Source organism: Lynx canadensis, chromosome C1, assembly GCF_007474595.2.
Source record: "Lynx canadensis isolate LIC74 chromosome C1, mLynCan4.pri.v2, whole genome shotgun sequence".
Lineage (NCBI taxonomy): Eukaryota > Metazoa > Chordata > Mammalia > Carnivora > Felidae > Lynx > Lynx canadensis.
This window is the reverse complement of record NC_044310.1, coordinates 35,975,085-35,999,648: the sequence shown is the minus strand read 5'-3', so window position 1 is coordinate 35,999,648 and position 24,564 is coordinate 35,975,085. Positions and strand designations below refer to the sequence as shown.

At 38.8% G+C, this 24,564-nt stretch overlaps 1 protein-coding gene across 6 annotated transcripts in view; it reads right to left on the bottom strand.

Annotated features, from left to right (window-relative positions):
- MAST2 (microtubule associated serine/threonine kinase 2) overlaps positions 1-24,564 on the bottom strand; it is a 225,052-nt gene that overhangs the window by 163,698 nt on the left and 36,790 nt on the right. For all 6 annotated transcript variants that reach the window (XM_030323924.1, XM_030323925.1, XM_030323927.1 and 3 more), the window contains exon 3: positions 22,891-23,033. In XM_030323924.1, the coding sequence (XP_030179784.1) occupies positions 22,891-23,033 (143 nt within the window). The remainder of the gene's footprint in view (positions 1-22,890; positions 23,034-24,564) is intronic.

Genomic DNA, 24,564 nt, shown 5'->3' with positions numbered 1-24,564 from the left:
GTTAAGCGGCCGACTTCGGCTCAGGTCATGATCTCGCGGTCAGTGCGTTCAAGCCCCGCGTCGGTCTCTGTGCTGACAGCTCAGAGCCTGGAGCCTGTTTCGGATTCTGTGTCTCCCTCTCTCTGACCCTCCTCTGTTCATGCTCTGTCTCTCTCTGTCTCAAAAATAAATAAACGTTAAAAAAAATTTTTTTTTAAAAATCAGTCAAGGAATTCACAAAATAGGAGGATGTAAAGTATGACACCATGTATCTAAAATGGGGGAGTGGGAGATAGGAGTAAAACATAGTGTTTTTAGAATGGGTCAAACTTAAGTGACCATCAACTTAATATAAACTGCAATATGCGTAAGATGTTTTTTTTTTTTTTAATTTTTTTTTTTCAATGTTTATTTATTTTTGGGACAGAGAGAGACAGAGTATGAACGGGGGAGGGGCAGAGAGAGAGGGAGACACAGAATCGGAAACAGGCTCCAGGCTCTGAGCCATCAGCCCAGAGCCCAACGCGGGGCTCGAACTCACGGACCGCGAGATCGTGACCTGGCTGAAGTCGGACGCCCAACCGACTGCGCCACCGAGGCGCCCCATGCGTAAGATGTTATACACAAACCTAATGGTAACCACAAATCAAAAACAGGTAACAGATATGCAAAAAATAAAAAGAAATAATCAAGTATATCACTAAAAGAAGCCAATTGTGAGAAGAGAGCAAGGGCAAAAAGGAACCTCTACAAAAACAACCATAAACCAAATAACAAAATGGCAATAAATATATAGCTATCAACAATTACTTTGAATGTAAATGGACTAAACACTCCAATCAAAAAACATAAGGTGATTGGGGCACCTGGGTGACTCAGTCAGTTAAGTGTCCGACTTCAGCTCAGGTCATGATCTCGCAGTCCGGGAGTTCAAGCCCCACATTGGGCCCCGTGCTGACAGCTCAGAGCCTGGAGCCTGCTTCCGATTCTGTGTCTCCCTCTCTCTCTGCCCCTCCCCCACACGAATGCTCTCTCTCACTCTCAAAAATGAATGTTAAAAAAAAAATTAAAAAAAAAACATAAGGTGATAAAATGGATAAAAAAGCAAGACCCATCTATATACTGCCTACAAGAGACTCATTTCGGATGTAAAGACACATGCAGATCGAAAGTGAAGGTATAAAAAGCATTTATCATGCAAATGGAAGTGGAAAAAAAAAAAAAGACAGGATAGCAATATTTATAATGGACAAAATAGACTTTAAAACAAACACTAGAGGGGTGCCTAGGTGGCTCAGTCGGTTAAGTGTCCAACTTTGGCTCAGATCATGATCTCACACTTCATGTTTGGCTCAGATCATGATCTCACACTTCATGAGTTCGAGCCCCACGTGTTGGGCTCTATGCTGACAGCTCAGAGCCTGCAGACTGCTTCAGATTCTGTCTTCCTCTCTTTGCCCCTCCCCCACTCCTAGAAATAAACTTAACTAAGGAGGTGAAAGTCTTGTTCTCTACAAAGTATAAAACATTGATATAAGAAAATCAAGAGGACACAAACAAATGGAAAGATATTCCATGCTCATGGATTGGGAGAACAAGTATCATTAAAATGTCTATACTACCCAAAGCAATTTACTATCAAATTTATCAGATTTAATGCAATCCCTATTAAAATAAAAACAACATTTTTCACAGAACTAGAACTACCCTAAAATTTGTATAGAACCACAAAAAACCCTAAATAGCCAAAGCAATATTGAAAAAGAAAAGCAAAGCTGCAGGTATCACAATTGCAGATTTTAAGTTCTATTACAAAACTGTAGTAATCGAAACAGTATGGTACTGGCACAAAAACAGACACACAGATCCCTAGAGCACAACAGAAAACTGAGAAATAAACCTACCATTTTATGGTCAATTAATTTTTGACAAAGGAGGTGAGAGTATATGCAATGGGAAAGACACTGTCTTCAACAAATGGTGTTGGGAAAACTGGACAGCTACATGCAAAAGAATGAAACTGGACAACTTTCTTATATCATACACAAAAATAAACACAATAGATTAAAGACCTATACGTGAGACATAAAACAACAAAAATCCTAGAAGAGAACACAGGCAGTAATGTCCCTGACACTGGTCATAGCAACATTCTTCTAGGTAAGTCTCCTGCGGCAAGGGAAACAAAAACAAAAATAAACTATTGGGACTACATCAAAATAAAAAGCTTCTGCACAGCAAAGGAAACCATCAACAAAACTGAAAGACAACCTACTTAATTCAAGATGGTATCTGCAAATGACATATCCAATAAAGGGTTAGTATCCAAAATACATAAAGAACTTGATGCAACTCAACATCTAAAACACAAATAATCCAATTAAAAAGCAGGCAGAAGATATGAACAGTTCACCAAAGAAGACATACAGATGGCCAACAGAAACATGAAAATATGCTCAGCATCACTCATCAACAGGGAAATGCAAATCAAAACTACAAGGAGATATTATTTCACACCTGTCAGAATGGCTAAAATCAAAAACACAAGAAACAACAAGCATTGGTGAGAATGTGGAGAAAAAGGAACCCTTGTACACTGGTGGCAGGACTGCAAACTGGTGGTGCAGCCACTATGAAAAATAGTATGGAGGTTCCCCAAAAAGTTAGAAATAGAAATACCATATAATCCAGGGGCACCTGGCTCAGTCGGTTAAGGTCCAATTCTTGGTTTCGGCTCAGGTCACGATCTCACAGTTTCATGAGTTCGAGCCCCACATAGGGCTCTGTGCTGGCAGTGCGGAGCCTGCTTGAGATTCTCACTGTCTCCCTCACTCTCTACCCCTCCCTCACTCACTCCATCTCTGTCTCTCTCAAGATAAATAATAAACTTTAAAAAAAAAAAAAAAGAAAAGAAAAAAAGAAAGCACATATGATCCAGTAATCACACTACTGGCTATTTACCCAAAAAATACAAAAACATAAATTCAAAGGATACATGCACCCCTATGTTTATTTACAATACTTACAATATTATTTGCAAGAGCATTATTTACAATAGCCAAATTATGAAAGCAGCCCAAGTGTCCATCAATAGATGAATGGATAAAAAAGATGTGGCATATATATATGCACACACACGTGCACACAAAGGAATATTATTCAGCCATAAAAAATGAAATCTTACAGGGGCGCCTGGGTGGCGCAGTCGGTTAAGCGTCCGACTTCAGCCAGGTCACGATCTCGCGGTCCGTGAGTTTGAGCCCCGCGTCAGGCTCTGGGCTGATGGCTCAGAGCCTGGAGCCTGTTTCCGATTCTGTGTCTCCCTCTCTCTCTGCCCCTCGCCCGTTCATGCTCTGTCTCTCTCTGTCCCAAAAATAAATAAACGTTGAAAAAAAAAAAATTAAAAAAAAAAAAATGAAATCTTACAATTTGTAACAACATGCTTGGAGCTACAGTTACAATGCTAAGCGATGTCATTCAGTCAGAGAAAGACAAATAATATATGATTTCACTCACATGTGTAATTTAAGAAACAAAACTGGGGTGCCTGGGTGGCTCAGTTGGTTAAGCGTCCAATTCTTGGTTTCAGCTCAGGTCATGATCTCAGTTTAGGAGACTGAGCCCCACATCAGGCTCTAGGGGATCCTCTCTCCCTCTCTCTGCTCCTCCCCTCCTCATGCTCACTCGCTCTCTCTCTCTCAAAAAATAACTAGATAAAACTTAAAAAAAAAGGGGGGGGTAGAGACAAATCAAAGAACAGACTCTTAACTATAGAGAACAGAGTGTTACCAGTGTTAGGGGAGGTGAGGGAGGGAGGGGGAATGGGTGAGCAGGTGAAGGAGATTAAAAGTACATTTATCTTGATGAGCACCGAGTTAAGATATAGAATTGATGAACACTATACTGTACACCTTAAACTAATTTAACACTTTATGTTATACTGGATTTAAAATAAAATTTTTAAAAATATGCTTATGAGAAAAAGAATTAGCAATGCTTTAAACAAAACTGCTATGTAATTTAACATAAAGTAATTCATAGTCAAAAGTGTACATAAATAAGCTCAGTGTTCAAAACTTGCAAGATGTACAAGATAGCATCCACTTGCCCTCTGGATCATCCTCTGTACCCCAAAATGCAGAATTATTATAAACTATATACCAAGAGGTTCTCTTGCCCTCTTCTGTCCAGATAGATTCAGCCAATAGGTAGCACCGGCAAAAGGTCAAAGAAAGAAAAGAGGGTAACAGGAAGATAAAGAGGCTATTTATTCTCCTGGGTTGGTTCCTACAGGGTCAAGTTAGGCTGGCCGCATCACACTACCACAAGTCATGCCATTATCAGGTCGCCTTCTACATACACATCTCCTCTATCTCCCTAGGTCCAAGGATCACTTCCTCTCCTCACCCTTTCAGACCTAGGGTTAGTAATGGTACGGGTTAATAACAGTACCAGATTACTACTATTAAGCAGAAAGTACTATGTGTGTGTTGCCATTTCACGATGCCCTGCCCATACCCTTTTATTATAATTTCATAATTTTTTCTATCTGCTGCCAGGACCCTGAGTAATATGTGGAATAAAGATAAATGTATTTTCATCTTTATTTGCCTAAAGAACAGAAATTCCTTTCAATTCATAGAAAATTTTATGTAATCAAAACCAAGTAAAACTCTCCCTATATGTAATCCTGATCAAAGTCTTCAATATCCAAACAGAAAATGGAGTATTAATAAATCCAGGAAAAAAATGCAGTTCAAATAATCCAACCTGCCAAAGACTTTTCTCTCCACTTACAAGTCTTGAAATAAACTTCAGAGTGAGACCTCTTTTGAATTCCCACTCTAACACTTACTGTCCTACAGCAAAGCATCTAACTTTGTTTTGTTCAACAATGTTGTATTCCAGACACCTAGTACAGTGTTGACACATAGTGGATACTTCATAAATATTTGTGGGATAAATGGACAAATGAACAAATCTCTGCAGGCCTAAATTTCCTCAGCTGTAAACTAAGATAATGATATCTACCTCACAATGTTCTTGAGAAAATAAAGGATAATACATGCAAATGAACCTAAGTGTAGGGTCTAGTAAATATTATTACTTTTCTATCCCAACTCAAATTTATCTCCTATAAATATATATATCTACCCTAAATAAATATATCTACCCTGTTTACATGAAAGAATGTACTAATATCCATACTTTTCAATCTTTCCTCAGCACTTGTAAATACACCTATGTATAGCAATACATGACATTAACAATACAATTAAAAGACATTCTGGACAAGATTTAAAACAAAAGCAGAACAAAACCTGCAGTTATAACATTTGTTAACGTTTTCATTTATTTTGAGAAGAAGAGAAGAGAAGAGAAGAGAAGAGAAGAGAAGAGAGAGGAAGCATAGGAAGCATAAGCAGGGGAGGGGCAGAGGGAGAGGGAGAGGGAGAGGGAGAGGGAGAGGGAGAGGGAGAGGGAGAGGGAGAGAGAGAGAGAGAGAATCCATCCCAAGCAGGCTTTGCGTGACTCACAGAACTCATAAACTGTGAGATCATGACCTGAGCTAAAATCAAGAGTCAGACGCTTAACCAACTCAGCCACCCAGATGTCCCTGTAGATATAACTTCTAATTTGTGGTTTATAATACCATTTTTTTTACATATATGATACTTTATGAAACACTTGCATAAAACTAAAATACATAAAGGGTCACGTATTCTAACTCTCAACAAATTCAATAAGATGTGTTTCAACAGTCCTTTGATCAACCAGCTTAAGTAAAAAGAAAAAAATTTAGGGGCACCTGGGTGGCTCAGTCAGTTAAGCATGCTCTTCCGCTCAGGTCATGATTTCACCATTCGTGGGTTCGAGCCCCGCATCTGGCTCTGTGCTGACAGCTCAGAGACTGGAGCCTGCTTCAGATTTTCTCCCTTTCTCTCTGCCCCTCCCTCGCTCACACTGTCTGTCTCTCTCGCTCTCTCTCTCTCTCAAAAATAAACAAACATTTAAAAAAAAAAAAAAGTAGGGGTGCCTGGGTGGCTCAGCTGGTAAGCATCCAACTTCCACTCAAGTCATAATCTCATGATTTGTGGTTCGAGCCCCATATCAGGCTCTGTGCTGACAGCTCCAGCCTGGATCCTGTTTCCAATTCTGTCTCCCTCTCTCTCTGCCCGCCCCACTTGTGCTCTGTCTCACTCTCAAAAATAAAAATTAAAAAATTTTTAAGTAAAAATTTGTTTCAATTTTAAAATAAATGCCTTTTAAAAACATAAACCCACTATTTTTTCAGGTTGCATACAAATTTACAAATTTCTTACAAATTCTTAAGAATTCTTTACAAATTTACAAATTATCACAGAACACAAGATAAAAGTGTTTAACAATCCAAGTTAAGATTAAGCTCTGAATTTGTTCAGGCAAAATAATTGGTCTGGTCTTTTGCTTCTCTCTTGAGGATGTTCTTGAGAAGCAACTAAGCTAATAAACATCCCGTTCGATCTCATGAAAATCTCTCAACTTTTATTTTAAAATCTCTTATGAAACATTACCCTCATACCTTTGAAAAGACACTAGATGGCATTGGAAACATATTCATCCTCTTACAAAAAAGAAGAAACCAAGAGTGCCAAAGATAGCAATTCTCAAATCAGCAGATAGCAAATGATCTAAATTCCTATAAATCTTACTAAATTGAATACTTCACTATCTTATCCTTTCACATATAAAGTTTTTGTTCTCCCCTACATTCCTTTTCATTCTCTATACTCTCTTGGATGATGATTTAATCCACAGCTTCCAAATCCCTATCTATAGCTCTAAAATTCACCTCCTTTATATCTTTATTTCTAACTCAAAAAAGCCTATCTAACAGGGGTGCCTAAGTGGCTCAGTTCAATTTGCGTTGGACTTCGGCTCAAGTCATGATCTCATGGTTCATGAGTTCAATCCCCACATTGGGCTCTCTGCTGTCAGTGCAGAGCCCACTTCAGATCCCCTGTCTCCCTCTCTCTCTGCCCCTCACCTGCTCACACACCCGCTCTCTTTCTCTCAAAAATATATAAACATTTTTTAAAAAGGGCTATCTAACAAGTGGATATCCATATTCAAAAGACTGAAATTGGACCCTCCTAGTTCATACCATATACAAAAATTAACTCAGAATGGGTCCATGAAGTAAATATAAAGCTAAAACCATAAAACTCTCAAGAGAAAGCAGAGGGGTAAATTTGTATGACCTAGGATCTGGCAATGGATTCTTAAGATAGGAGACCAAAAGCACAAGCAAAAAAAAGAAATAAATAAACTTCATCAAAATTTTTAAATTTTATGCATCAAAATATATTATTAAGAAACTGAATGGGGCTCCTGGGTGGCACAGTTGGTTGGGTGTCTGACTTCGCCTCAGGTCATGATCTCACGGCGTGTGGGTTTGAGCCCCACGTGGGCTCTGTGCTGACAGCTTGGAGCCTGCTTAGGATTCGGTGTCTCCTTCTCTCTCTGCCCCTCCCCCACTCATGCTCTGTCTCTCTCAAAAATAGATAAATACCGAAAAAACAATTAAAACAAAAAAGAAACTGAAAAGAAAAATATAGAATGGGAGAGAATATTCGCAAATCATACATCTAATAACGTTCTAGTATCCAGAATATAAAAAGAACTCTCACAATTCAACAACAAAAAACAAACAACAAAATTTTTAAATGGGCAGGCAGGGTATGTGAAGACATTTCTCCTAAGAATACATACAAATGGCCAAAAAAGAACATGAAAAAAAGATGCTCAAAATCATTAGTCATCAGAGAAATGCAAATCAAATGAGATACAACTTCACATTCACCAGGCCAATATAATAAAAAATAATTTTTTTAATGGAAAATAAATGTTAGCCAAGTATGTGGAGAAACTGGAACCCTTGTACATGGCTGGTGAGGATATAAAATGGTGCAGCAACCATGGAAAACAGTTTGGCAATTTCTTAGAAAGTTAAAGACAGAATTATCATATGACCCCTCAATTCCATCCCTAGCTATATACCCAAAAGAAATGAAAACTGGTACTCAAACATGTAGACATAGATACACGTTCATAGCAGCACTATTCGCAACAGCCGAAAAGTGGAAACATTCCAAATGTCCGTCAACAGATGAATGGATTAACAAACTGTGTTATATACCTATAATGGAGTATATTATTCAGTCACAAAAATAAGGAAGTGCTGATACATACTAGAATGTAGGCAGACCATCCAAACATTATGCTAGGCCAAAGAAGTCAGACACAAAGGTTACATATGATATGATTCCATTTATAGGAAATACCCAGAACAGATAAATCCACAGTAACAGAATGTATATTGATGGTTCCCAGAAGCTGAATGGAAGGGGAAAGGGGGAGAAGAACAGGTAAAGCGTTTTACTTAGGAGTGATGGAAAGGTTTTATAACTGGATAGAGGTGGTGGTTGCACAATATGGTGAATATACTAAATGTTCACTAACTCTTCATTTCAAAATGGTTAATTTTATGTTATCGGAATTTCATCTCAATAAATTATTTTTAATTTTTTTTGATGTACATTATTTTTGAGAGAGAGAGCGTGCGTGAGTGCAACCTGAGGAGGGACAGAGAGAGGGAGACAGAGAACCTGAAGCAGGCTGCAGGCTGCATGCTGTCAGCACAGAGCCCAATGTGGGGTCGAATTCACAAACCATGAGATCATGACCAGAGCCAAAAGTGGATGCTCAACAGACTGAGCCACCCAGGCTCCCCTTCAATAAATTATTTTTAAGAGGTTATCTATATCTATACCATATGACCTGTCATCAATATGCTGAGAATCAAACTCATTAATTTCCTCTCCCAAACCTGTTCCTTTTCCTGTATGCCTAATTTCAATTAAAGGTACCACAATCTATCCCTCAAAGTTGTAAATGAATTCATTCTTATTTCTTGATTCTCTTTTATCAAATCCAGCAGTTTTCCATGAGTAAACCTATGTTATAAATAATTGCTTCGGGAAGGAAAACTTCCAGACTCATTCTATGAAGCCAGTATTACTTTGATTCCTAAACCAGACAGAGACCCAGCAAAAAAAAAAGAACTACAGGCCAATATCCCTGATGAATATGGATGCAAAAATTCTCAATAAGATACTAGCAAATCAAATTCAACAGCTTATAAAAAGAATTATTCACCATGATCAGGTGGGATTCATTCCTGGGATGCAGGGCTGGTTCAACATTTGCAAATCAATCAATGTGATACATTACATTAATAAAAGAAAAGATAAGAACCATATGATCCTGTCAATCGATGCAGAAAAGGCCTTTGATAAAATTCAGCAATCTTTCTTAATAAAAACCCTCGAGAAAGTCGGGATAGAAGGGACATACTTAAAGATCATAAAAGCCATTTATGAAAAGCCCACAGCTAACATCATCCTCAATGGGGAAAAACTGAGAGCTTTCTCCCTGAGATCAGGAACACGACAGGGATGTCCACTCTCACCACTGTTGTTTCACATAGTGTTGGAAGTTCTAGCATCAGCAATCAGACAACAAAAGGAAATCAAAGGCATCAAAATTGGCAAAGATGAAGTCAAGCTTTCACTTTTTGCAGATGACATGATATTATACATGGAAAATCCGATAGACTCCACCAAAAGTCTGCTAGAACTGATACATGAATTCAGCAAAGTTGCAGGATACAAAATCAATGTACAGAAATCAGTTGCATTCTTATACACTAACAATGAAGCAACAGAAAGACAAATAAAGAAACTGATCCCATTCACAATTTCACCAAGAAGCATAAAATACCTAGGAATAAATCTAGCCAAAGATGTACAAGATCTGTATGCTGAAAACTATAGAAAGCTTATGAAGGAAATTGAAGAAGATATAAAGAAATGGAAAAACATTCCGTGCTCATGGGTTGGAAGAATAAATATTGTTAAAATGTCAATACTCCCCAAAGCTATCTACACATTCAATGCAATCCCAATCAAAATTGCACCAGCATTCTTCTCGAAGCTAGAACAAGCAATCCTAAAATTCATATGGAACCACAAAAGGCCCCGAATAGCCAAAGTAATTTTGAAGAAGAAGACCAAAGCAGGAGGCATCACAATCCCAGACTTTAGCCTCTACTACAAAGCTGTACTCATCAAGACAGCATGGTATTGGCACAAACACAGACACATAGACCAATGGAATAGAATAGAAACCCCAGAACTAGACCCACAAACGTATGGCCAACTCATCTTTGACAAAGCAGGAAAGAATATCCAACGGAAAAAAGACAGTCTCTTTAACAAATGGTGCTGGGAGAACTGGGCAGCAACATGCAGAAGATTGAAACTAGACCACTTTCTTACACCATTCACAAAAATGAACACAAAATGGATAAAGGACCTGAATGTGAGACAGGAAGCCATCAAAACCCTAGAGGAGAAAGCAGGAAAAGACCTCTCTGACCTCAGCTGCAGCAATTTCTTACTTGACACATCCCCAAAGGCAAGGGAATTAAAAGCAAAAATGAACTATTGGGACCTCATGAAGATAAAAAGCTTCTGCACAGAAAAGGAAACAACCAACAAAACTAAAAGGCAACCAACGGAATGGGAAAAGATATTTGCAAATGACATATCGGACAAAGGGCTAGTATCCAAAATCTATAAAGAGCTCACCAAACTCCACACCCAAAAAACAAATAACCCAGTGAAGAAATGGGCAGAAAACATGAATAGACACTTCTCTAAAGAAGACATCCAGATGGCCAACAGGCACATGAAAAGATGCTCAACGTCGCTCCTCATCAGGGAAATACAAATCAAAACCACACTCAGATATCACCTCACACCAGTCAGAGTGGCCAAAATGAACAAATCAGGAGACTATAGATGCTGGTGAGGATGTGGAGAAACGGGAACCCTCTTGCACTGTTGGTGGCAATGCAAATTGGTGCAGCCTCTCTGGAAAACAGTGTGGAGGTTCCTCAAAAAATTAAAAATAGACCTACCCTATGACCCAGCAATAGCACTGCTAGGAATTTACCCAAGGGATACAGGAGTATTGACGCATAGGGGCACTTGTACCCCAATGTTTATAGCAGCACTCTCAACCATAGCCAAATTATGGAAAGAACCTAAATGTCCATCAACTGATGAATGGATAAAGAAATTGTGGTGTATATACACAATGGAGTACTACATGGCAATGAGAAAGAACGAAATATGGCCCTTTGTAGCAACGTGGATGGAACTGGAGAGTGTGATGCTAAGTGAAATAAGCCATACAGAGAAAGACAGATACCATATGTTTTCACTCTTATGTGGATCCTGAGAAACTTAACAAACCCATGGGGGAGGGGAAGGAAAAAAAAAAAGAGGTTAGAGTGGGAGAGAGCCAAAGCATGAGAGACTCTTAAAAACTGAGAACAAACTGGGGCGCCTGGGTGGCTCAGTCGGTTAAGCGGCCGACTTCAGCTCAGGTCATGATCTCACGTTCCGTGAGTTCGAGCCCCGTGTCGGGCTCTGTGCTGACAGCTCAGAGCCTGGAGCCTGTTTCAGATTCTGTGTCTCCCTCTCTCTGACCCTCCCCCATTCATGCTCTGTGTCTCTCTGTCTCAAAAATAAATAAACATTAAAAAAAAAAAAAAGAAAACTGAGAACAAACTGAGGGTTGATGGGGGGTGGGGGAGGGGAGGGGAGGGGGGGTGATGGGTATTGAGGAGGGAACCATTTGGGATGAGCACTGGGTGTTGTATAGAAACCAATTTGACAATAAACTTCATATATTGAAAAAAAATAAATAAAAATAAATAAAAAGAATTAAAAATAAATAAATAAATAAATAAATAAATAAATAAATAATTGTTTGTATTACTATTTGAGGTACCTAAAGACAGGCAAAGAAAGAGTAACATTTAGTTCATACTTATGACAAGTCTGGCACTATGTTATTTTACATGGATAGTCTCATTTCATCCTAATAACTCTATGAGAAAAGCCCCATAATTATCTTGATTTTAGAGATGAGAAAGCAGAGATTAAAGTTAAGTGACTTCCCTAGACCTATATGATTACTAATCAGCAGGACAAAAACATATAGGTCGACAGCCTCAGCTAGTACTTACTTCTTTTATAAAATAGAAAGCACTCACAATCATTTCATTCAAATATATTTTCTTGAGTAGGAATGAAAAAATAGAAATTGATAAGTAAACACATAAGAGTTTTTTGCAAATATCACTTATCATGACTTCTGGACTTCTATCTCCAAAGAAGGTAGTGGTATTTTTTAAAATGCAAACAACAAAACCTATTAATACCTCTTTAACAGTTAACAATGTTGCATGACATTATTACCATTCCACCCTCCTGTAGATGCACTTCATTTTGTCCCTACCCCAGTAAAAATTAGCACTCAACAGCAAAAATTTTTCTTTTTGATAAGGTCAAATTGTTCCTCCTCTTACAGCGTGTGCTGTTTTTTGTGCTCTAAGAAGGCTTTACTTCACCCAAAATCACAAAGACTTTCTCCTGTGTTTTCCTTCACATGTCTTATTATTTTATCCATTTCAACTTAATATTTGTATATAGCATGAGATAAAAGTCAAAGTTCTTTTTTTTCCCATGTAAATTGTTGCAGCAACATTTGTTGGGAAAAAAAACTATCTTTTCCCTATTACCTTGGCACATTTATCTATTTCTGGACTTCCTATTCTGTTCCAGTGATCTACATGTCTATTCTAACACCAATATCACATTGTCTTGCTTACCGTACCTTTATAGAAGTAAATTGGATGAAGTGATTTCTTTAAGTTTAGTCTTCTTTTTCAATATTTTGGTTATTCTAGGCTCTTTGCATTTCAATATAAATTTGAAATCTATCTTGTCACCTTCTGAAAAAGACTGTTAGGGTTTTTATTAGGATTGCATTGAATCTATAAATCAATAGGGAGAGTTTACATTTGACATTGAGTTTTCCAATCCATCGACATATCATATATATTAGTTTAGGTCTTCTCTAATTTCTCTCAGTGATGTTTTATAGTTAACATGTACTGATCTTACAAACGATTTCTTAAATTTATCTTTAGTTATTTCATATTTTTTACATTTATTTATTTTTGAGAGACAGAGACAGAGAGTGAGCAAGGGAGGGGCAGAGAGAGAGAGAGAGAGAGAGACAGAATCCGAAGCAGGCTCCAGGCTCTGAGCTGTCAGCACAGAACCCGACACGGGGCTCGAACCCACAAACCGTGAGATCATGACCTGAGCCGAAGTCCAATGCTTAACTGACTGAGCCACCCAGGCGCCCCAGTTATTTCATATTTTTAAGCTATTGTAAATAGCAGTGATTTTTAAATTTCAATTTCTAATTGTTCATTGTTAGCAGAGAAATACAATTGATTTTTGTTTTTTAATATAGACTTTTGAATAAAACCCTGATAAGAAAATGAAAATGTGAGGAGCGCCTGGGTGGATCAGTGGGCTATTGTCCAAGTCTTGATTTTCGCTCTAGTCATGATCTCACAGTTCATGAGTTTGAGCCCCATGTCAGGCTCTGCGCTGACAGTGCACAGCCTGTTAGATATTCTCTCTCTCTCTCTCTCTCTCTTTCTCTCTCTCTCTCTCTTTGCCCTTCCCCTGTGAGCTCTCTTTCAAAATAAACAAATAAACATTGAAATAAAATGAAAATGTGAGTCATAGACAGGGAGAATATTTAGAAAGCATAGATCTGATATACAACTAATATCATAATAAATGAAGAACTCTCAAGACTCAATAATAGACAGATAACCTAAAAATTTTTTTAACAGACGAAAGATCTGAACAGGTACCTCATCACAGAAAATGTGTGAATGGCAAACACTTGAAAAGTAATTCAACCTCATTAGCCATCAGAGATGCAAATTAAAATCACAATGAAATATGCTTGCATACCCATCAGGGTGGCTATAATTAAAATAATAATACTTCGTACTGAGAAGGATGTGAAGCAAATGTTGGTAGAAATGCAAAAATGCCACTTTATGAAATGGCTTGGCAGCTTCTCATACAAATTAACATGCCCTTACCATTTACCATACATCCCAGCAATCTCATTCCTAGGTATGTATCAAACAGAAATTAACGCCTAAGTTCAGACAAATACTTGTACACAAACTTTCATAGGAGTTTTCTCCATAACAGGCAAAAACTAGGAACAATCCAAATGATCATCAACTGATGAATGGCTAAACAAAGTCTGATTAGACCCATGCCCAAGGAATACTTTCAGCAATAAAAAAGAACTGCTGATACTCAAAACAACATAGAGGAGTCTCAAAACCATTATGCTAAGTAAAAGAAGTCAAGACACAAAAGGTAACATTCTGTGTGCTTCCATTTATATGAGATCCTGGAAAAGGCAAAAACCACAGTGACAGAAAACAGATCAGTGACTGCCAAGAGCTGGGGCTGGGGGAGAAAACAGACTGCAAACAACAGACACAAGGGATTATTTTGGGGTGACAGAAATTTCAGTACCATGATTTTCTATACTATATCATGATTTGGTGGTGGTAACACAACTGTACACATCTGGAAAAACCCATCAAACTGTACACTTAAAATGGGTAAGCTTTATCCTATGTACATTATACTTCAATACAACTTACAGTATAGCTACAAAAATCTCCAACTCTCACAGCAGAAAATGCAAAGCTACAGTTACAGACTGAAAGTAGAAGTTGCTGAGTTTAGAATCACTTGAACACAAAAGTGGGTAACACAATATTTGGGTATTTCTATGGGTATTTCTCTTTGAAGGCACAGGTGATAATTAAAGAATAATCATGACAGTTAAGAATGAAGCAGAAAAGGTTCTAAGTAGTATCACGGATTTTTAATTCTTTTAAAAGCATATCCCATATATGTCCATTTCAACAAAGTTCTGAAATATTATTAAAGTAAAAATATAATGATAAAGAAAGCCTTAAATCCTCAAAGCCACTAAACACCTATTAGAATGACTAGAAATTTTTGGGGGCGCCTGGGTGGCTCAGTCGGTTGGGCGTCCGACTTCAGCTCAGGTCGTGGTCTCACTCTTCCTGGGTTCAAGCCCTGTGTCGGAGCCCTGTGACAGCTCGGAGCCTGGAGACTGCTTCAGATTCTGTCTCTGTCTTTCTTCCCCTCCCCTACTCGCTCTCTGTCTCTCTCTCAGATATAAAAAATAAAAAAAAAGAATGACTAGAAATTTTTTAAAAAGAAAAAGAAAAAAGAATAATAAGTGTTAGTGAGGATGTAGAGAAATTGGAACTCTCCTACATTGCTAGTGAAAACACAAAATGATGCAGCCACTGCGGAAAACAGGTTAAAGGTTCTTCAAAAAGTTAAACACAGAATTACCATGATTCGGCAATTCTACTGCTAGGTATATACCCAAAGGTATTGAAACCAGGAACTCAAACATTTGTACATGAATGCTCATAGCAACATTATTCACAATAGCCAGAAGGTGGAAACAGTCCAAACAACTGTCAACTGATGAGTGAACAAACAATATGTGTTATATCCATAAAATGGGATTTTATTCAGCCATAAAAGTAATAAAGTACTGGGATGCCTGGGTGGCTCAATCAATTAAGGTCTGACTTGATTTCGGCTCAGGTCATGATCTCACAGTTTTTGAGTTCAAGACCTGCATCAGGTTCTGCACGAACAACATGGAGCCTGCTAGGGATTCTCCCTCTCTCTCTCAAAATAAATAAACTTAAAAAAAAAAAAAAGGAAAGATGCTGGGTGGCTCAGTTGGTTAAGCGTCTGACTTCAGGTCAGGTCATGATCTTGCAGTTCATGAGTTTGAGCCCTGCATCAGGCTCTGCACTGACAGCATGGTATCTGCTTAGGAATCCCAATCTCTCTTTCTCTCTGCCTCTTCCCCACTTGCACTCCCTCTCTCAAAATAAACTTAAAAAAAAAAAAAAAAAGGAATAAAGTACTGATATATGCTATAATGTCGACAAACTTCAAAAACATTATGCTAAATAAAAGAAGCTAAATGAAACAAAACATCACATATTATATGATTCCATTTACATGAAATATCTGGAATAGGTAATCCACAGAGACAGAATGCAATTGGTAGTTGCCAGGGCTGGGATGAAGATAGAATGCAAAGTGACTGCTTAATGGGTAGAGCTTTTTCTTTCAGGGTGATAAAATGTCTTCAAACATTACTTAAACTGAAAGTTCAATCTGGTTTTGAGCTTTGGTACTTTAAAGTTTATACTTTTCTTGGGACCCCTGGATGGCTCAGTTGGTTAAGCATCTGACTTTGGGTCATGTCATGATCTCGCAGTTCATGAGTTCAAGCCCCACATCAGGGTCTCTGCTGTCAGCCAGTGTGCAGCCTGCTTTGGAACCTCTGTCTCCCGCTCTCTGCCCCTCCCCTGCTCTCTGTCTCGCTCTCACTCTCAAAAAAAAAAAAAAAAAAACTTTACTCTTGTCCCTGTTAAATCTCACTTGCTAGTTCTTCTTGAACCATCATTTCTGTTTGTGACTGAACTTATTCAACACGGAAAATGTGCCCTCAGCATATGTGATAAGTGTCTCTTCTAGGTCTTTATCAAAGAAGTTGATGGAAATAATTATTAGGGCAGGGACAAGGGGTGCCTGGGTAGCTCAGTCAGTTGAGCATCCAACTCTTGATTTGGGGTCAGGTCATTATCCCAGGGTCATGGGATCAAGCCCTGTGTCCAGCTCCACACTGAGCATGGAGCCTACCTAAGATTCTCTCCCTCTCCCTCTGCCCCTCTCCCCTGCTTCCTACACTCTCTCTAAAAAAAAGACAAGGACAAGAATAGAGGTCTGCATGACCTGATCATATCAGGCTGGTCCTGACACATCAAATCAACCTTCTTTTATAGACATTATACTTCAAACAAGTATTAATACAATCAGCTGTAACATTAGCAAAGAAATCCCGAAAAGTTCTTTACTCATTTAATAAAAAAGTATACATTGCTTACTATGTGTCATATATAATGCTACATATAAATTAGAAACATGATAATGGAAACAGTCATTCTTTGCAGTGATCATTCCTATTGTTAAAAAGAAAACCACAGGCCCAAAATGGTGTCACTTAGGTTAAGGCCTCTAGTCGGTAAACCAATACCTAACTGCAGTTTCAAACCCAGGAATGTAACCTTTAACCTGCTGACATGGAATTTCCTGGTCAATACTCAGAAATTTACTAATAGACCCCTTCTGCTCGCTTTAAGAGGGCAACCTTGCCTAAACAATGCACTCCCTGCTAATAAATTCCTTTCTGGTTTTTTTTTCCTTTTTTTTTTTTTTTTTTTTTTTTGCTATGCCCTCTCTCTGCCTTTAAAAACCTTTTTTCTTGCTTAACTCCTTAGAGCTCCCTTCTACTTGCTAGAGGGGATGCTGCCTGATTCATGAACCAACTAATAAAGTCAATTACATCTGTAAATTTACTCAGGTTGAATTTTGTTTTTTTCAACACTATAAGGCATTATTCTTGTAAAGGCAAGTTGGCCAACAAAGTAAAAAAGAGAATCCCAGGGGCGCCAGGGTGGCTCAGTTGATTAAGCATCTGACCTCGGCACAGGTCGTGATCTCATGGTTTGTGGGTTTGAGCCCCACATCGGGCTCACTGCTGTCAGTGCGGAGTCCTCTTCAGATCCTCTGCCCCCCTCTCTCTCCTCCTCCCCTGCTTGCTCTCTCTCTTAAGAATAAACATTAAAAAAAAAAAAAAAAAAAAAGAATCCCAAAAGTTCATTCAGAGGATCAAACCCTACCAATTAAAAGATTCTTGAGATTTACAATCCTCCTATTAAAATGCCAATATTCAGTACAGTTCACTGGTTAGGCCAACCTCAGTATAAATTACTTGAACCCAACAAGAAAAACCATCCAAACCTAATCCTTCCATCTGTGGTCTCTGTTTCTAGTTCCTCATTCCCCATTTGCTAATCTCAATGAAAACTCATTCATTCAATAATTACTAATTATTGTACATTATTATAACTGTAATAGGAAACTACTGAAAGACTTTAATCAAGAAAATGGCTAAACACTGGTGCTGCATAAATATTGACAAAATGAAAAAATTGGAAGATAAAACTGAAAGAAAGAAGGTACGGCATAGGTGATACAGTTAAAGGTACTACAATAGCATTGTGTGGTAACAGATGGTAGCTACAATTTTGGTAAACACAGCATAACATACAGAGGTTTGTTTTTTTTTTTTTAATTAAGTTATTTTAATGTTTATTTATTTTTGAGAGAGACAGACAGAACGTGAGGGGTGGGAGGGGAGCAAAGAAAGAGGGACACAGAGAATCCAAAGCAGGCTCCAGGCTCTGAGTTGTCAGCACAGAGCCTGACACAGGGCTCGAACTCATGAACTGTGAGATCATGACCTGAGCCAAAGTCAGATGCTTAATCGACTGACCCCCCAGGCACCCCCCCACCTACTAACTTGTTGATTGGCTATGTTGTACACAAGAAACTAATGTAACATTGTGTGTCAACTATACTTCAGCTAAAAGAAAACAAAAATCTAAAAGAAAGAAGAATAAACATGATCAGATTTGTGTTTTGGAATTAACAGACTTTAGAGTGAAGAGTGACCTGGAAACGAAGAAGACTGAATACAGTGTTAACATAATAAGGCCACCAAAATGACCTAAGTAAAAAGACTGTAAATGTGGCTTAGAATGGGCAACTGTGGTGAAAAAGAGCAGACCACCTGGAGATGTTGGGAACTAAGGCTCTCTGGGTGATTGAATAGGGAGGGGAAGAAGGGCAGAAGAGGAGTCAAGAAGGACTTCCAATCTCTGGCTTTCAACTACTGGGTGGATAATGGTGATATTTAATAAGACAGGGACCAAGGAAGAACTGGTTTAGGGGAATAGAGAGGCAGAACAGGGGCGTTTGGGTGGCTCAGTCAGTTGAACATCCGACTTCAGCTCAGATCATTATCTCGCCATTTACGAGTTCCAGCCCGCATCAGGCTCTCTGCTGACAGCTTGGAGCCTAAGAGCCTGCTTCAGGTTCTGTGTCTCCTTCTCTTTCTGCCCCTCTCCTGTTTGCACTCTGTCTCTCTCTCTCTCTCTCAAAAATAAATAAAAACATTTTAATTTTTTTTTTTAAAAAGGCAGAATAAACAGATGGAGTGAGTTGTAGGGTGGTATAGTTCAGTGGATTCATATTAGAAATACAGAAGACAGAGCACCTGGGTGGTTCAGTAGGTGGAGCATCCAACTTGATTTTCAGCTCAGGTCATGATCCCAGGGTTGTTGGATCAATCCCCATGTCAGGCTCCTCACTGAGCATGGAGCCTGCTTAAGATTCATTCTCTCTCCCTCTCTCTCTCTCTCTCTCTCTCTCTCTCTCTCTCTCTCATATTCTCTCCACCCCTCACTCCCTCTATACCCCCTCCCCTGCTCTCCCTCAAAAAAAAAAAAAAAAAAAATGGTGGCACGCCTGGGTGGCTCAGTTGGTAAAGTGGCTGAGTTTGTGAGTTTGGCTCAGGTCATGATCTCTCAGTTCATGGGTTTGAGCCCCGCATCGGGCTCTGGGCTGACAGCTCAGAGTCTGGAGCCTGCTTTGAATTCTGTGGCTCCCTCTCTCTCTGCTGCTCTCCCATTTGCACTCTCTTTCTCTCAAAAAATGAATAAGCATTTCTAAAAATTTTTAATTAAAAAAAAGGAAAGAAAGAAACAGGGGCACCTGGGTGGCTTAGTTGGTTAAGTGTCCAACTCTTGATTTTGGCTCAGGTCATGATCTCACCATCCGTGAGCTCAAGCCCCACACCAGGCTCCACCCTGACAGCATGGAGCCTACTTGGGATTCTCTGACTATCTCTCTCTGCCCCTTTTGTACACACACTCTCTCTCAAAATGAACTTAAAAGAAAAAAAAAGTCGTTCTTTTACAAATCTCCCAAAAGATAAATAAATCAGCTTTTTAAATGGGCAAAGAATATGAATAGACATTTCTTCAAAAAAACATTGCAAATAGCCAATAATCACATTAAAAGGTACTCAATGTCATTAGTCCTCAGGGAAATGTCAATCAAAACCACAAGATACCACTTCCCACCCACTATGATGACTAAAACCAAAGACAGACAACAGCAAATGTTGATGAGGATGTGAAGACATCATATACTGCTGATAGGAATGTAAAATGGTACAGCCACTTTGGGAAAGAGCCTGGCAATTCCTTATTTAAAATGTTAAACATAGAGTTACCATACAACCCAACAATTCTACTCCTAAGTATACACCCAAGAAAAATCAAAACATATCCACATGGAAATCTTTACACAAATGTTCACAGAAGCATTATTCACAACAGTCAAAAGGTAGAAACAACCCAAATATCCATCAACTGACAAAATGTGGTATATCCATACAATGAAATATTGTTCAGTGATAAAAAAAGAATTAACTACTGCTACAGGCTACAACATAGATACACCTTAAAAACGTCATGCTAGAGGGACACGTGGGTGGCTCAGTCAGTTGAGCAATGGACTCTTAATTTCAGCTCAGGTCATGATCTCACAGTTTGTGAGTTCAGGACCCACGTCAGGCTCTGTGCTGGCAGTATGGAGCCTGCTTGGGATTCTGTCTCTGTCTCTCTCTGCCCCTCCACCCCAGCCCCTCTCAAAAATAAGTAAATACAACATTAAAAAAAAAAAAAATCACGCCAGGGGCACCTGGGTGACTCAGTCAGTTAAGCGTCTGACTTCGGCTCAGATCATGATCTTGCAGTTTCTGAGTTTGATCCCTGCATCCAGCTCTGCAATGATAGCACAGGGCCTGCTTCAATTCTATCTCCCTTTCTCTCTGCTCCTCCCCCACCTCTCTCTCTCAAAAATAAATATTTTTTAAAAAGTCATGCTCACTGAAAGAAGCCAGTCACAAAAGGCCACATATTGTATGACTCAATTTATATGAAATGTACAGAATAGGCAAATGTACAGAGGCAGAAAGTAGATTACTGGTTACATAGGGTTGGGGGAAAGGGAGGATAAAGAGGTGACAGCTAAAGGGTCTAGGGATTCTTTCTGAAGTGATGACAATGTTCTAAATTTGACCACAGTGATAGCTGCATATATCTGTGAATATACTAAAAGTCACTGAATAGTACAGTTTAAATGGATAAATTGTATCATATGTGAATTATATCTCAATAAGCTTTTAAAAAGAAAAAGTAATTCAGGAATACTCTCTACTTCAGTTGGGCTAGGCTAGGACTCCAACAACCTCAGTCCAGGAATTCTCTATGCAACACAATACCTTAAAATAAAACATTCAATTTTAGTGGCAATAGTTCTCAAAAGGGTACATATTAGAATAAGTTGTAATGCTTTAAAGAAAATACGGATCCCTGGGACCACCCCAGTCCCACTGGATCAAAATCTTTATGATAGTGTATGGATTTATATATGTATTTTTTTTACATTCCAGAGGTTAAAAGGAAGACAATGTGAGGCTTTTAATAGACATGTTGAGAACAAGTGAAAAAACTTGAATATGGTCTTTATATTAGATGCTATTATTAAACTGATGTTAAACTTCTTGTATCTGATAATATATTGTTACTTAAGAGACTATCCTTGAGCTTACAAAAAATACTTTTAAGGGTGAGGCACATAAGGTCTGTAACTTGCTTTGAATTGTTTGAGGAAAAAATATACATAAATACACACAGATAAAACAAATATAAAGTTACAACCAAATCAGTCAACCTAAGTCAGTTTATATGGGTATTCATTGTATTCGAAAATTTCAAAATAAAAAATCAGGAAAATTCCCGATTCTCCCTGTAGCTTAAGAGTCACAAACTTCAGGTCAAAAGGAAATCTGACCCAAAAACTAATTTCCCTGTTGCTATAAGAAGACTTCTTCCCCTATCCTCACTTCCCAGGATAGACAAATGGACAAAGCTTTCTAATCCATATGTGCCCAAGATTTATAATCCCGAAGAACAGATGAGATTACATTTTAATGGGAACAAGTGTCTGTTATTATACCCTGAAAATTACTAGTGTGCTTTGTCCTTTAGAAAGAGGGAAGAGTGTCATTTCAGCAGGAAGTCAATGAGTACCTTCAGTAAAAAAGCAGAGGCACTAAAGGTAAAAGAGTAGAAGATGCAATCACAGGCGAAAAAACTGCCCAGACTACACAGCTTAACTTTTGTTAGATCCCGTCTATCATACAAATCCTAGACAAAGAAAAGGCTCATTCTTTCATCCAGGGTATACTGAAGTGCCCAGTACCTTATCCTATCCTCATGTACTAAATATGTATATCAAAGAGCTATACACAGAAGCAATCTAACTTCACAAGGTTAAGAATCCTGTTTATAAGGGGGTATCTGGGTGGCTAGGTCGGTTAAAGGTCCTACGTCAGCTCAGGTCATGATCTCGCGGTTCGTGATTTTGAACCCTGCATCAGGCTCTGTGCTGACAGCTCAAAGCCTGGAGCCTGCTTCAGATTCTGTGTCTCCCTATCTGCCCCTCCCCTGCTGGCAATGTGTGTGTGTGTCTCTCTCTCAAAAATAAATAAACATTTAAAAATATATAAAAAATAAAAACTTTAAAAAAAAAAAAAGAATCCTGTCTAGGAGAATGCTCTCTCCCAGAAAAATGCATTCATTCAATCACATTGAATCTTCTTCTTGACTCTCCCTACATGATCAGTACCAGTGATAGCATAAGAGAGCAATCAGAATATATTCCATTAAATTCCACTTTCTATACTTCACTTTGAAAAATTAAACTATCTAAATCCTAGAAAGAAAAATAATAAACGTGGCCATGACAAATGACAATCAAGAATTTGTTCATAAAGCAAGGGACCATCTTTACTGACACTTACCAAGCTGGCAGTAAGAGAAGGTGCAGATTGTCCAAGAGACTGGTTCCTCATTCGAACCAGGTTTGATGCTTCTCCTGAAGACTGCCAAGTCACCTGTCCCACACTGCTATGTACACTGCTGGACAAGGGGAGCAGCTGCTTACCTTCAAACACAAGGTTCAGAAAATATACTTGTAATTATTTATTAATTAACAAGTGAAAATACACACTGATATCAAGTGGATAAAAGTATACCAATTCAAAACAAAATGAAGTTCTGCCATACCCATTTTAGAATCTGTAGCCCTTTAAAAATTCCAACTGCCTTGGGGTCCCTGGGTGGCTCAGTTGGTTAGCATCTGACTCTTGATTTCGGCTCAGGTCATGATCTCATTATTCGTGGGTTCAAGCCCCGTCTCGGGCTCTGCACTGACAGCATGGAGCCTATTTGGGATGCTCTCTCTCCCTTTCTCCCTGTCTTCTCTCTCTCTCTTTCTCTCTCAAAAATAAATACACTGTTAAAAAGATTCCAGGGGTGCCTGGCTCAGTCAGTTAAGTGTCCAACTTCATTCAGCTCAGGTCATGTCTCACAGTTCATGGGTTCAAGCCCCACATCAGGCTCTGTGCTGACAGTGCCGAGCCTGCTCGGGATTCTCACTCTGCCTCTCTCACACGTTCTTTCTCTCTCAAAATACATAAACAAACATTAAAAAAATACAATAAAATTCTCTGTAATATCCACCACCATGCCAGCCCCCAACCCAGACATCCAACCTAGCAAGCTAGGAGTTTTCCAGTCTCTTCCATGCTACTTAGTTTCTCACCAACTCAATGCAACATGAGTGAAGCAGGCAGCTTCTCCTAGACAAGTTTGGCCCCTCGGTTTCCAGAAGACAAACACTGGATCTATAATGCTCTGTCTAGACTCCATGTGTTCAGTCCAGGATGACTGACTGCCTTAATCCCAATGAAAGAATACAAGAAAGTCACTTACAAAGACTGAGTATCTAGAATTGCAATGACTTTCCAATTCAAGTGCAAGTCCCATTTCAACCTCTTCCTTCATAATGTTCTTCACATTGCTGCTAGTTATTTAACCAAAACAAATGTGATATCATTCCCCGCCTTAAAATATTTCTGATGACTCCGTACTGTTTAAAATAATTAGCCAAACTTTTAAAAAAACTAAAGAGGGGCGCCTGGGTGGCGCAGTCGGTTAAGCGTCCGACTTCAGCCAGGTCACGATCTCGCCGTCCGTGAGTTCGAGCCCCGCGTCAGGCTCTGGGCTGATGGCTCGGAGCCTGGAGCCTGTTTCCGATTCTGTGTCTCCCTCTCTCTCTGCCCCTCCCCCATTCATGCTCTGTCTCTCTCTGTCCCAAAAATAAATAAAAACGTTGAAAAAAAAAAAATTTAAAAAAAATAAAAAAACTAAAGAGATCCTTGGTGCGACTGGATGGCTCCATTGGTTAAGTGTCTGACTCTTGATATCAGTTCAAGTCTTGAACTCAGGGTCATGTGAGTTCAAGCCCCACACTGGGCTCTGAGCTGGTCATGAAGACTACTTAAAAAAGCAAAAACAAACAAAAACAAAAAAACCTAAAGAGATCCTCAATAAATCCAGATTATCTTCCTGGCCTCATCTCCAACTCTTTTCCACACCCATTTGCTCACTCAACTTCACGTATGCCCTGCATT